This window comes from Alligator mississippiensis, chromosome 1, assembly GCF_030867095.1.
Source record: "Alligator mississippiensis isolate rAllMis1 chromosome 1, rAllMis1, whole genome shotgun sequence".
NCBI lineage: Eukaryota > Metazoa > Chordata > Crocodylia > Alligatoridae > Alligator > Alligator mississippiensis.
Window position 1 is genome coordinate 416,135,771 of NC_081824.1, and position 13,777 is coordinate 416,149,547.

The following is a 13,777-nucleotide window of genomic DNA, read 5'->3' on the forward strand; positions in this document are numbered from 1 at the left end:
TTTAAATCCAGAACCCTGCATTAATACTCTCTATTCAGAAACTAAGTAGGTTTAAACAGGGAAATATGAAAGTAGCTAACCCAGTTCCTCCACCCCTTTGTATCACAAGGACATCCTGGGATTCTCCTGTATATGGAAATTTCCAGGTGCTACTGAGGTCACCTGCTCTTACTATCTTGGCATAGAGTTTTTGGTGCATTTTGGTGCAAGCTGTCCCTTACTGATCTGTGGCATAAGGTGTTTCAGTTTATGCCAAAGGCTGAATTGGCCTCATCTTAGGCAGCTGAGGACAGAAGTTGACTGAAATAATTTTTGTCCACTCTGTTCATCTTAAGTCTTGTTTTGAACATAGCTCAATTCCATATTTTACCCAATATTTCTCCAGCAGCAGCATCATAGTGATGATGGTGATACACATAGGAACATGTGTGTTACATAGTTTGCATGCAACATGGCTAAATTAATTTTGCTGTGGGGCTCGACAATAGTTTGACTTTTTATCATTAGTGGTGCAGTAACATTCCTGTAATGTTTCTGATAAATAAACTCATATAGGAGAAACCAATTTAAAATTACTTCAAGTGTTCACAACCTGAAGAGGAAGCATTGTGGCTAGCAGTAGACAGAACACCAGGTCCTTATCCCATTTCAGTCCATAACAAAACTCCAGTAACTTCATTGGGAACAGGCCCATACAAACTGTTCTGCACCAAAAATATTGTTGGGAAGGAATAGAAAAATGGGGAAAGATTTGCCAAAGAAAGATTGAAGTAAGAGTGCAAAAAAGCCAGTAACAGTATACTTATAAACTTAGCATTGCACATATTCAGACAAGTACCTTCTAGTCTCCACTGAAGTCTTTGATGTCCCAACTAGAATAATCTGGACAGCAGTAGAAAAGAACAGTGAAAAAAGCCACTTTCTCCTCTCCCTAATGAAACTCCTCTTTAGCAACATTTGTGGCTTCTTTTGCTTCCCTTCTCCATCACTAACACTCACCAATCATGTTAACAGTTTACTGGCTGCATGCACATCTACCTCTGCTTACTTCAAAACCTGTAAGTTCAGTAACATATTGACATATTGAAAAGAAAATTTTCAATTTATTTTTAGAAGTGCAGAAATAGTGCCTAGCAAGCTAGTTATTTAGTTTTGTTAAGATTTAGCTTTGGTCACATTTCTATATTTTTGGAGAAGTTTTAATCCTAAAGAAATCCACAGATATTAATGTTTGGCCAATATACTAGTAACACCACTTAGCAATATAGAAATTTCATTGGGAAACTGTAATTCAACAAGAGGATCTTACTTTACGGATGTTTAGGTCTATCATAATGTAAGAAATTTGCATTAATACATTTTTTAAAATCCCTGAACTATTGAGAAGCCTGATGTTTTTGTACAAAATACCAGCTACTAACCCCAAGACACTGGATGGAAATTCAGGAGAGGAGGTTTGGTTTTGATTTCTGCTACGCAGCTTCCAGAATACCTCATCTGTGTCTATAGTTCCTATCTGCAAATCAGGAATAATTTCTCTTTTACTTGTCTATATATCGTAAACTCTGTAAAATAAATAACTAAGCCTTGACATATGGAGGTCGTTAGAAATTGGTCACGTGGTGCAGGAAAGTGGCGTAGCCAGGAGTTACGACTCTAGCAAAAAAAAAAAAAAAAGGCAGAGCTCCCTCTAGCACTGTTCGCGGCACTGTATTCTTTACGTAATACAGCCTGCCAAAAGTTTCCCTGCTTATATATACAGTATATGGGAATTTTATTATCAGATAAATTTAATCTTAGTTTCACTTGTATAGTGAGGGAAAATTAATAGCTCAGTGGCTAGGATGGTAAAAATTCAAACTTCCGCAGGCACTGTATAAAACAGGCAGAAATTGCAGTCAAAACATTTTATTACTGTTTTTTCTCTTGCATGGCAGCAATGGTGTTGCTAAAAAGATCTCGAACTCCTATTTTCAAAGCAGACAGACCTTTCATCTTTTTCTTGAGGCAAGCCAATACAGGTATGGACTATTCATTTACTCATCTATCCCACAATCTTGCCTCCTGCCATGAACATGTGGCATGGCAAGTGCAATTGTTGGGATTGCACTTTTAACCGAATGCCTGTCTGTGGCCTAAGTGACTTCAGTGCCCATAAAATAGTAGTTTTAAACTCCCTTATAACAGAACCTGTAAAGGTAGGACACAGTGGCACTTTAGAGACTGAATTGTTCAGGTGAGGATGAGCTTTTGTAGGCAACAATTTACTTCATCAGATGCTAGGAAAACTCAACTACTAGAACTTGTAGAATAAGTGTTAAAATTTAATCGTAGCAGGAAAACTGACAAAAATCAGGGAACATCTTTAACAGTTTCTGTGTACTTTTAGTTCTCATTCAAGGCACTGATACTCATAGAGACTAATGTCTATTTATGCAGAGACCATATACAGTATGCCCTGGTGGCCATCCTACCTATATGCCTCAATCCCAAGCATCTCCTGATTCTGAGAGGATGATTTAAGGTCTATGTCTCTTCAAAACATTGATAGTCACCAGCAGACATAGCAGTCATTTGATGTGGACACCATCACCCAGAAAATAGTTGAGACCATGTTTTTTTCACATTAAGGACCCAGAAAGGATAGTTACTCTGTATAGATCCTCTGGTTTTACAGGGACATAATTTGTAAAAAAGAAAAGAAATAAATATTTCTTTTGTATGAGATGCTTATTCTCTTGGGGGAGCAGAAAGTTATCAGAAAGAATAAAATGCAATTAGTTAAGACATTTTTAGCAATGTCACAAGCCATCAAATCTCATTCATGTCCCAAATCACTTTTGCTAGATATTTAGGGAACATAAAAACCATTTATAGAGCTCAGTAAAATGACCCTCTCTGTGACCTGAAAAAAGAACTTTTTATTTAAAGTGATTATATTTTCTCATCTACCTCGTAGGTACTTCAAAACTAAAGGATAGGTTTTTCCTAACTGTTGAAAAGCTTTATGCATAACAGATAGATGCTTTGAAATATTTTAACAACATACAATTTTTGCCGAACAGTGATGATGCATTTCTAAAAGGGGGAAGCATATCTTAAGACTGTCTTTCTTTTGCAATAACCATCCAATGGCCAGAAAACATCCCAGGCAAAGACTAACGTTGAGAAGTCTAGATAACACACACACACACGGAACAGAATGTAGCCTCACTTACAAAAACTGAGCCAAAATGACCTTATAGAAGTAGGTAGCAAAAATCATTTTGGTAAGTAAATTGAGCAAAACATAACACAAAATTATTCTTTAATAGAAATATAAATTGTAAAACAGGGACGTATAAGGAAACAAGTATAGATGAAAAAACCTATCATATAACATTCTAAACAAACAGTACCAGAAAACATCCTCAGCAGAGCAAATCATATTTCCCTGTACCATTTATTATAAGAATGCAGAAGTAGATGTGAAAATGCAAACTGTTGGTTGAAATCTGTTATCTTTGGGGAGAGGGAATAAATAAAGTCACAGTTTAAAAGTGATGTTTAATAGCTTTTTTATTATCCTCTGGGAGTAGCAAGCTCCAAATTCTAACTACAAGCAAATTAACAATGGGGCTCAAAGTAGAACCAAATTTTAGGATATCTCACCTTCACCATGTTGATGCTCTGGTAATACCAGAAATGTTAGCCACTTTTCAAATACCAAGCAAGACAAAAGCCCTGCCCAACTCTGATACAACTGGGAGTGCCAAATTTCCTTTTTAAAATCCAACAAATTAATGTATCCCTGTACAGGGACAAGCTGATGGAAGTATTGTACTAGCCCAGTGTAAGTGATTTAAGCAATGATTAAACTGCTGAATCAAGTAACACTGTAACCTAATGGGCTGAATTAATCTCTTTTGTAATTCTAGTGGATTTAAAACAGGAGTGAATTTGTTCAATTGCTACTTTGACCAGTTCACTTTAAAATTGCCCAGCATGATTGACAAAGTGAAGGGCCAGACTTCCAACCTTTCCCCCCATCCAAAAGCCAGGTATTTGCATGCCAGTGATCAATTTGAGAAACTAACTTGCCGGTCACACGTACAAATCTGAAATGCGCCCATTTACTTTATAAAATCATAAATGTTCAAGAGTGTAATATGTATTTATTTCAATTTTCAGGATCAGTGCTCTTTATAGGAAGAGTTACAAATCCATCACAATAAGAGTTTGTCAGATATACCCCGCTCCCAATTCCTCCTGAGACCAGCTTTCCCTTGGTGAAACTGAGGCACCCTATGCATATTTATTAAAATAGGATATTTAAAATACCATCTTTTGCAAACACATCAGCAAGGAACAGTGGGTAAATGTTTAACCATATAACCTTGTAAATAAAATATATTACTTTTTGCATATTGAGTTGTGGACTTTTATTTATCCATCTTGATATCTAAAAACAAAAAATGTTTGGAGAGCACGAGTTTCTATCCATGGTCAGTAAAATACAGATGTTTAGACCCAGATCACAGAAGCTAGTCAAGCTATACATGTACGTTACTTTTGTTGCGCTTTATTATGCCCTTATAGTGCTATAAAAAGGGAGTACGTAAGATTAAAAAGGTGAATCCGCTATCAAAAAAATTCTGTTTCAAACAAGAACTCCTTTCGTAACGCCACATGTAACATGGACAGCTACACGTACCGATACAGGTGGTTTATCTGACTCCCAACATTCCAGAGTACTCTGCTCTCCCTTCTACTCTTCAAGACAGAGGGACTGAGAGCAGCTGGCTCCTTGACAACCCAAGAGGAATAGAGCTGTCATGGAGATCCTATTGTTTTACTGTTGCCATCACAGCTTTGTGAACACAGGGCAGCCCAATATTCTGTTTCCACCCTAGCACAGCAAGAGCTGATCAGCCTATGGTGGCAGCAACTGCTGATGGGGATGAAGGTGGGGGAACCACTGAATCAGCTGCCACTATGGCTTAGTGAAACCCATCTGCTGTTGCTGCCTAGGTAAAAAATAAAGCTGTAATTACAAATGAACATGCTATAACATGCTACACACAAACTTGCAGCAAATGAACCTGCTTCAGACTTAAATTGTATTAACTTTTGCCCCAAACAAAGCCTTGCAATACCTGCTACCTTAAGTAGTAGTAGTAGTAAAAAGAAAATTAGAAGCTGAATCAGGTTCCAAGTTTGACTACATAATCAAACTGAGGCAGTGAGGTAAAGAAGTAGCTTAAGGTGCAGCCAAGAGAAACTAATTAAGCTGTAAGAGGCTGTTTAGGAACTGGCACTAAGCCAACCTTAGTGTGTCTGCTCACATAATAGCCGAGTAAGTATCAACATATATACTACACCCAATTAAGCATTTATACAAAGACATTCTTTTTAGTGAGAAATGCAAAGCACTGAGAAAAGAGATGCTCCATTACTTAGCAAGGCTTATGTATGTGAGGACAAAGGTAGGAACATTTAGAAAAGACAGCTGAAATCCTGAAAAGAAGCTGAAGCTAGGCAGAAGGAATTTTAAAAAGACTTCTCTAAGTATATTATTTTTTCACCAAATATTCCTGCGTTTTGCCATTACTGTAGCATACAACATGGGTGATGCTCTTTGGAAAATATAAGACTTACAGCATATAATGTAGTGTCAATTTATCACTGTAACTACCTGGTTAATCAAGATGAGACCTTAGTTTAATTCTGAGAACCAAAGAGTTAGCACTTCCAGTGACACACATGTGTTGCTAATTCCTAAAAACTGACACAAACCGCAAAGACCTAGAAAATGGAGGACAGAATGAGCTACCTCAATAAAAAACATTTACACCTGCACATCAAAGATTAAAATAGAGCTTTTATTGATGGAATAACAAAAGTGCTTTTCTTAAATATTTTTCAAAATACATTTGTACAACTTAAAATAATATATCCAAAATAACTGTATATACAAAACATTACCTTGTTTAATGTATGTGCTTTTTTGAAAATTACAAAGCAACTTTTTGGCAAAGTTCAACCTTAGAGGTGATAGTTTTGAAGGTTGGATTAAAAAAATAGAACCTGAGGGAAAGTGACACTTAAGTCAATGACAAGCAAGGAATTCTCTATTTAGTTAAATAAAAATGTTTTTAGTGATATTTTTCACATTACAAAAATAACAGAAAGGAAGAAAAAAAGTTTATGGATACTTTTCTCATTATACTACAGAGCAGCTTTGAGGTTTTATTTATTTTTTCAGATAGGGACTTTAAGAGCGCATATCAAAAATGAATGCAGGTAATACAGCAGTACCCTGCTGTGGCTTTTCTTTGTCTAAAGTGTCTCTTAGCTGCTGTTGATATGGTTGACCTGGTTGGATCTGCGATGGATTTCTTCCAGAAAACCCTCAAGCTGTTCTATCAGCATTCGTTTTTTAAACCTACATGTAAAAGAAAGCACAAGAATAATGCTCAACCAGAGATAAGGCAGACAGTTAAAGAGACTTTTCATTGAACTCTGACTTCAATTATTATTCAATATATGTTGCATAGAAAAGAGGTTTCCTAAGTGTGTACTGCTGTCTGTCAAAAACCTAGCAACCTAGTGCCATGGCAGAAATGTGACCCTTCCTTTCCAAAGTATATATTCACTGACAAAAACCCTATTAATATTGAGTAATATTGATTTTGGCTCAGCAGAGAGAAAGTGATAAGCTGTCCCAGCTCAAGGTAAAAGAAGCTAGGATCCCTAAGTGGACCTTCCTGTACACTTGTGTTATAGCTAAATAGTGATAATGGTCAGGGTTTGGTAAGTTTAGAGAGTGGAACTGTTGACAGTGCATGGAAAAAAAAAAATCACAGCTATGGGTCAATATACCAAATCTTGGCAGTTTTATACCATATATATACAGAAATGTTAAATACAAAAAAGATGACTGTATCCTTCCTCCACCTCCCACCCCATGATAATAGTTCCCTGTCAATATTTCCACCTACCCTCCTTCCATGCTCACCCCATTAACTTAAGTAGTACACTGCATATATGTTGCTCCATATAAGAAGGTGCCCTGTAATGTTCCCAACATATATTAGTTAACTGAGATGGTCGCAAACCTTTTTGGTTATGTATGCTAATCTGTATACTGAGCCAACCTTTGCAATACCACTATGCTCCAGCCTAAACTAGCCCTCTACTTCAGCTAGGCCTCCATAAGGAGCCCCTAATACACAGTCTGTCCTCTCTCCAATCACCTGCTGCTCCCCATACCTCAGATGGATATAGAGCAAATCTTAACTTTATATCCTGTTTTTCAAAGTTTAACCTTACTCCACATTCTGGAAGATTACTGGCAATCCTAACTGCCTTTCACCTTCCCACAAATTAAAATAAATGGATTAATTTAATGTCTGTGCTCTACTAAAATTTATATACAGGTAGAAAAATTACTCTACAACCAGTGTGCACAGAATACACACAATTATCTTTCAGAAAACAGTTGTGTTTCCTTCTAAATTCACTCTATAAATTAACAGATTATATTTCCCAAAAGTTAAAATCCTTGACAGAAGTAGAGAGTAGCAACATACCTACAAGCCACCCTTAGGTTACTGCCAATGGGAGAATTCAACCTTGCAGCATGCATGGATGTAGGACTAAACCCTGTCCATCAGCCTAGGCCACCAGGAGAGTTCTTCCAAAGATGCTGAAGCTCTGCCAGCATTTCTGGCATGCAGGCAACAACTCATCATTGTTTTAAGGTAAGCGTTATCATGTTGAAATTTCCCTTGAGAGAAAATGATTCCAGTTTACATTCTGGTCACTTACCTGGCTACCAGGGTACACAATGAATAAAGAGACAAGTAGTTGCCAACAGAAAGAAAATTACCAGTAAAAAAAATTCTCACTCGTGTTGCTTTTCTCATTCATTACTACAGTAAAAGCGGTGTTATCTGGCACTTTACCATCTGGAATGCTCTATTAACCAGCATCTGTCCCACCGCGGCACTTCCAGTTTTGCTGCCATGAGCCGAGTCCCACCTTTTTCTTCTGCACCACGGCCCGGGGCAAAGCAGCCTGTGCGGAGCCTCCCTCCCTGTCACCCGACACACTGACGCCAGGGAGTGAAAGCCCTGACACTAGATGTGGTGGGAGGGGTGGCAGCCCAAATAGGCAAAGATGCCTCCAACCCACCGGGCTGGAGATACGTATAACTCTCAGATAACCGGCATATTTGATTAACTGGCACCCCCTATTCCCCATGGATGTTGGATAACAGAGCTTTTATTGTACTGGGAAGTAGCATTACTACTGGGAAGTATATGATGGAAGGATGAGCAAAGTTTTATAGAACAATTATGAAAGAAGGAGGGAATCATTTCTCCATGTAAACAAAGGAATTATATGGGAAGGAGGTCAACAACACCACCTTCCTCCCAAAGGAATGAAAACTAATTTGCAAGTCTTTCGCAGATGCTGTATATTAGGGCTGTGTGAAGCTTCGGTAGCTGATTCAATTCAGAGGAGATTTGGCCCAATTCGGGGACCAAATCTCCAAATCCAAATTGAATCGGGAGACCAATTAAAAACTCTGATCGATTCGGAAATTATTCGGTGATTCAGCTGCCCCAGCTGCCTCCAGCTGGTAAGTCGGTTGGGGGAGGGAAGGAGCATGGGAGAGGGAAGGACTGGGGCTGGGGCAACCTGCCCAGCCAGGACAGGGGTGCGGAACTCGGAGGGGGGCAGATGGGGTGGGATGTGGGCACAGCAGCACTCGGAGTGGGGACTCTGCCCTGCTGCCGCTTGCCCAGCTGGCACGGCAGGGGGTGGGGAGGAAAGAGTGGGGCATGATGCAGACACAGCTTGCTCTGGGTGGAAGGGGGCAAGCAGCAGCAGAGCATAGCCCCTGCTCTCAGCACTGCCATACCTGCACCAGCGCTGGGAGCAGGGGCTCTGCACTGCTGCCACTTGCCCAGCCAACAAGAGGGTGCAGGATGTGGGCACGGCAGTGCTGGGAGTGGGGGCTATGCCCTGCAGCTGCTTGCCTCCTTCAGCCAAGAGCAAGTCGTGCTCATGTCCCACCCCAGCTGGGCAAGTGGCAGCAGGGTAGAGGCCCCTGCTCTGAGCAAAGCTGCACCTGCATCCCGCACCTCCCCCACCCCCGTCCTGGCTGGGCAGCTTGTCCCAGCCCCAGGCCCATCCCCAATCTCTCCCTCCCCCACCCCCAACAGACTTATCAGCTGTGTCAGCTGCCTGTTTAGTCTATGGCCAAATCTCTGAAGCAGCGTCAAATCTTTCGGATCTGATTTGGCCAAATTGAATTGGGACAGTGACTCGAATCTCCGAATCAAATCACTGTACTCCAAATAGGCCAAATTCAAAGTGAATACTTGCTGCTTCACACAGGCCTACTATTTATACTCATTCCCAAATATCTAAAGATCTGAGTACCCTGGATGGCTAGCATGTAACTGCTGCAAAATTTTAACATTCTGCCTATAGTAACTTTAAGATCCTACGGTCTACGTATTTTGGACAAAACAAGATGAACGCATAAGTGGCATGTGTAGTACACAGCCTCAAGATATCTCTTGCAAGAAATAGGGATGCCCATTTCTGTTACCATCTTTCAAAAAAGTGCCAAGTGATGAAACAAAATGCACTGCATCAAATAGTACAGATAAGCCTTTAGGCAGGGGTGCCAAAGATATGGCCTGTGGCGCTGTACAATCCAGACCATGGTGCTGCCCACTGATCTTGGTGTGGCCCACAGGCAGAATTCACGGTTTGCTGGATGGCCCTGGAGATAATTTATTATATATGGCCACTATGAAGTGGCTAAGGCAATGAAGTTTAGACTCTTGCAATTTATTCTTCATTATAGCAGGCCTGTTTTGATACCCGCAAAAAACAACTATCCACACTATATTTTGAACAAATGGTGAATGACTATGAAGGAAACTTAGATATAAAGTTTTTGTTAACTCAGTGTGACAAAAGATAATATTTCTGTGTGAGAGCTCAATTCCTCTACAAACACAAGACAAGCTTTAGATCCACTGTACACACCCCAAATCTTAAATTACTGGTAGATACGCAAAAGGACACAGGTTGCAAGTTGAACACCTAGACAATGCACTGATCAGTGCCCTAACCCAATAAACCCATTCATAACTAATTAGTGCTACACTACAGCATCAGGCTCTGCAGATTAATGAAACATCACTAAGATTTTAAGGTTAACATTTGGTTTTATACAGTCTTCACTCGATCTTGTGATGTCCTCGAAGACCGTCTATAGGAAACTCTGGTATTGAATACTACCTAAAAGGAAAGTCATTTTTAATATTGCATTCTTTGCAAGCCATCAGCACCCTTACCTAGAAAATCCAGAATGCAGACCTGCAGGATTTCCTGTTTTGGCATTGCATGTGCTTGTTCCTAATGCTGTTTACCCAATGCATTATTTTATACTAGCTGGAGGACTATGAGTAGTATCAAAACAAACACAGATTGTGGAAATTAACTTACTGGAAGTCCAAATAGATTCATAGATGTTAGGGTCGGAAGGGACCTCAGTAGGTTATCGAGTCTGACCCCCTGCCCTGGACAGGAAAGAGCACTGGGATCAGACAACCCCAGCTAGGTGCTTGTCCAAATGCCTGGCAGATAGCTGTTTGCTCCTCAAATACTCATATAAATAACTCAAGAGCAAACTACTATCACAACCTCGGGCCTGGCTCAATAAATCAGAACTTATTTTGAACACAAGGAAGGATTTTCCCACTTGCCCTCTAATCCCCAAATGGTCCAGTTTCCTAGAGTGGAATCCTTACATTTTCCCTCGTGCTTTAATTTGGAGCTAACCTGTGAAGTGGCAGGAGACTCCTTTGTGCCTTTCAGAATCTAAGTCACTTTCTCTGACAGGTTAAGAACCTGTGATTGATGATCAAAAAGCAATTTCAATCCTCCTAGTGCCTGAAATCTCAACCACTTTCTTAAAAAGCAAAGGTTCCTGGGCTGAAAGCCAAGCAAGCAAAATTCCCACTAGACTACAACATGAAGCAGGGCTTCACAACAGTAACGCAGGCTTCTCTGCAGGCCCAGATATGATGCATTAAACTTGATACAGAGCACCAGCAGAAGATCACCCCCTAAGATGAAAACTCTCAAAGGCTGCTTTAGTGGGAAACTGCAAAAGGAGAGGAGTTTAAACCCACAATTTATCTCCACTCATTCTTTAATAATAGCTGCACTACAAAGATGATGCCTTTTTGGGACCTTGAGTCTGGAAGAATTGCTTCTATAAGAATTTATCAACTTAAGAAAAAAGAGAGCTGTGTGCAGAGCTGTAACTGGTCAGGACTGGGCCCTGGGGTAGTCAATCCCTCTCCACTGTAACCATACCTTCCCAGAAGATCTCTGGCTCCCAAGGCTTCAACATAGAAGCAGCAACTGGTGGTTTGCTGATGAGGGGAAATATCAGTGGCAAAAAGTGAGGTGACGTTCATGTCAAGGGGCCAAAAAAATCTCGAGTTTTGGCAGCAAAAAATGGTGACATCTGCTTCCAGTAGCAGAAACTACATTTCCCAGAAAGCTCTTTACTCACTCATTCACACATGCTCCTGCACTGTTGCTGGAGCTGGAAGGTGCAGAATGGTGGCAGGTTCCATTCTGGTACTGCTCTCTCCCCACTTAGGTAGTGCCCAGGGCTCATGCCATGCTCACCCACCTATCCTTGTGGTAAGGTGAGAGACCTTCTTTCCAAAGGAGAGGAAAACTTACTTTGGTATCTGAGAGAAATTTGGATCTTTTCAGTGATGTCTTTCTTTTCTCCCCACCATTCCAGCCCACGTTGTTGTGGAATTTACTCTAAACTGGCCAGATAGAGCTGTCCTCATTCTTAGATTCTTTCCCTGAAATACTAAGAAGCTCCTGAGTGGAAGTCAGAACTTATTCAAGATTTAAAAAAAAAGGTCCAACATGATCAGCCCAAAATTGCCTGGCAGTACTAGGGGTTGGCTGACTCTGAACATTCATGATTCACCTGGACATTCTGTTACTTTTCAGGAAAATAAATTAAGATTTAGACTTATGGTTGGGGGAGAGCTCTGCCATGTCTGAGGGTAACAGGAAGCATCTCAGAGGGAAGGCACTAAACAGCAAATCTGAGAGTCTGGAATGAACCATTGCACAACCAAGTACTTAAAGAGGATGGAGTTTCATATAAATCACTACTAAATGTAAAATTAAAAAGCAAAATTATCAGAAACTGAACTACCAATTTATTCCACTACTGGATGGCCTGAGCTGAAGGACAGCCTAGAACTAGAGCCTCCAGATTCTATACATCAGAAGCATCATTAACCTACAGACAAAAAACAGTGCAAAAGAAATGATTATATGATTAAATCTTGAAGTCACCATTTCCAAAAGGACAAATCTTCAAATCGAGCAATTCTGAGAGCAGCAGAACTGACATAATTTTGCTGCATTGGAAAGAAAGCCAGAAAGTGTACATAGGCCTCCATGTGCCCTACAAGCTCAAGCACAACTTAGAGCATTTATGGACACAGAGACAGAACGTTTTAAAGCATGATCACAGTTTATCTGCAGCTACATGAACCAACTAGCTTAAAACACCTATACATGGATGGGACAGCAAGACATATTTTCCACTTAGGGTTAGAAAGAAGAATATTCAATCTGTTTAGCATGTGCATTGAGACCAAAATTTTGTTCAAATTGATTAATAACACCATTTAAAAATAACAAATCTATTGAAAGAACAAAGAAACAGATTGGGTCAAAAAAGAATGCTTTCCTTTTTTTAATGCGCTTTTTTTATTTAAATATTTTTTAAGTGTTGACTAGATTTGGTATCATTATTGCAAATCAAAATGTATCAAATTCTAGGTACCAGAAGTAGTAACAGGATTAATATCCAGGGCATTTTTTCTTATGGAGAGCTCTCCTTCCCAAAACCAAACTCTCTACCCTCAGACAAGGGAAGCGTGGATATAGCTCCTTCCAAAGAAAGTTGGTCAGAGGAACGAATGGGTCTCTGAAGACGTGAATACTGGGAGATGGGAGCCATAATTTAAAGCCAAATCCTGAGCTGGTTTAAAATGGTCTCTCTATCCCTCAATTTAAGAGTTTATATGCTGACTGACCTCTGAAGATCTGACGCACACTCTTTAATACTGATGTCCCACAGAGCTTTGAAATGAAACTGCACACTCAAATTCAAACGTCAGAAATATAATGCTCCAAGTTGCTGAGTTGACCTGATTTTCCCTTATTTTATATCATTCCCATCTATCTGTATGTACGTGCATTTGGCTTTTCAACTTCAAAACAATGAACTGAAAACAGGAAGAGCTGAGTTTGTGGAAATAAAGGGGCTTTACAAATTGGGGACCACAAAGATCACGGTAGATTAGAAAAGTACTGATTTCTCAATGCTTTTTATACAAAATATGCTTACAATTTGAGGCACGTGTGTGGGCAATCTTAGGATAAGATAATAAAAACACAGAAGACAAATGTATAGGTATCCACAAAGCATATACAGCAGTTAACACCATACACTGCCTGTATGTACTGTAACCAATGTTAAATCTTGCATAATCATTAACTTATCCAAATATTTATAAATCAACTACATACCGTGAAGCTTCTTTAATAACATTCTGTAAAAATATTAGTCGTGTTTGTAAGTTGCCTTGTACATGCTTGAGTAAAAAAAAGATCCTTTCATATTCTGAAAAAAAGCAAAAATAAAATATTCAGGTGA

General features: G+C 39.6%; 2 protein-coding genes across 9 annotated transcripts in view; one reads left to right on the forward strand and one right to left on the reverse strand.

Moving 5' to 3' along the window:
* The window catches only part of SERPINE3 (serpin family E member 3), a 35,911-nt gene extending 31,509 nt beyond the window's left edge, over nt 1-4,402 (forward strand). For 3 of the 4 annotated variants that reach the window (XM_059732243.1, XM_019491373.2, XM_019491374.2), the window contains exons 8-9: nt 1,938-2,021; nt 4,171-4,402. In XM_059732243.1, the coding sequence (XP_059588226.1) occupies nt 1,938-2,021; nt 4,171-4,214 (128 nt within the window). In that variant the 3' untranslated portion in view covers nt 4,215-4,402. The remainder of the gene's footprint in view (nt 1-1,937; nt 2,022-4,170) is intronic. The other variant, XM_019491375.2, reaches the window with a different exon arrangement.
* Nucleotides 1-13,777, reverse strand: part of INTS6 (integrator complex subunit 6) — a 173,127-nt gene that overhangs the window by 102,481 nt on the left and 56,869 nt on the right. For 2 of the 5 annotated variants that reach the window (XM_006259867.4, XM_019491370.2), the window contains 2 exons: nt 13,651-13,744; nt 5,841-6,424 (listed from right to left, as the gene is read on the reverse strand). In XM_006259867.4, the coding sequence (XP_006259929.1) occupies nt 6,331-6,424; nt 13,651-13,744 (188 nt within the window). In that variant the 3' untranslated portion in view covers nt 5,841-6,330. Of the gene's footprint in view, nt 1-5,840; nt 7,769-13,650; nt 13,745-13,777 lie in introns of those variants that run through there. The other 3 variants (XR_001373082.3, XM_019491369.2, XM_059732017.1) reach the window with 3 other exon arrangements.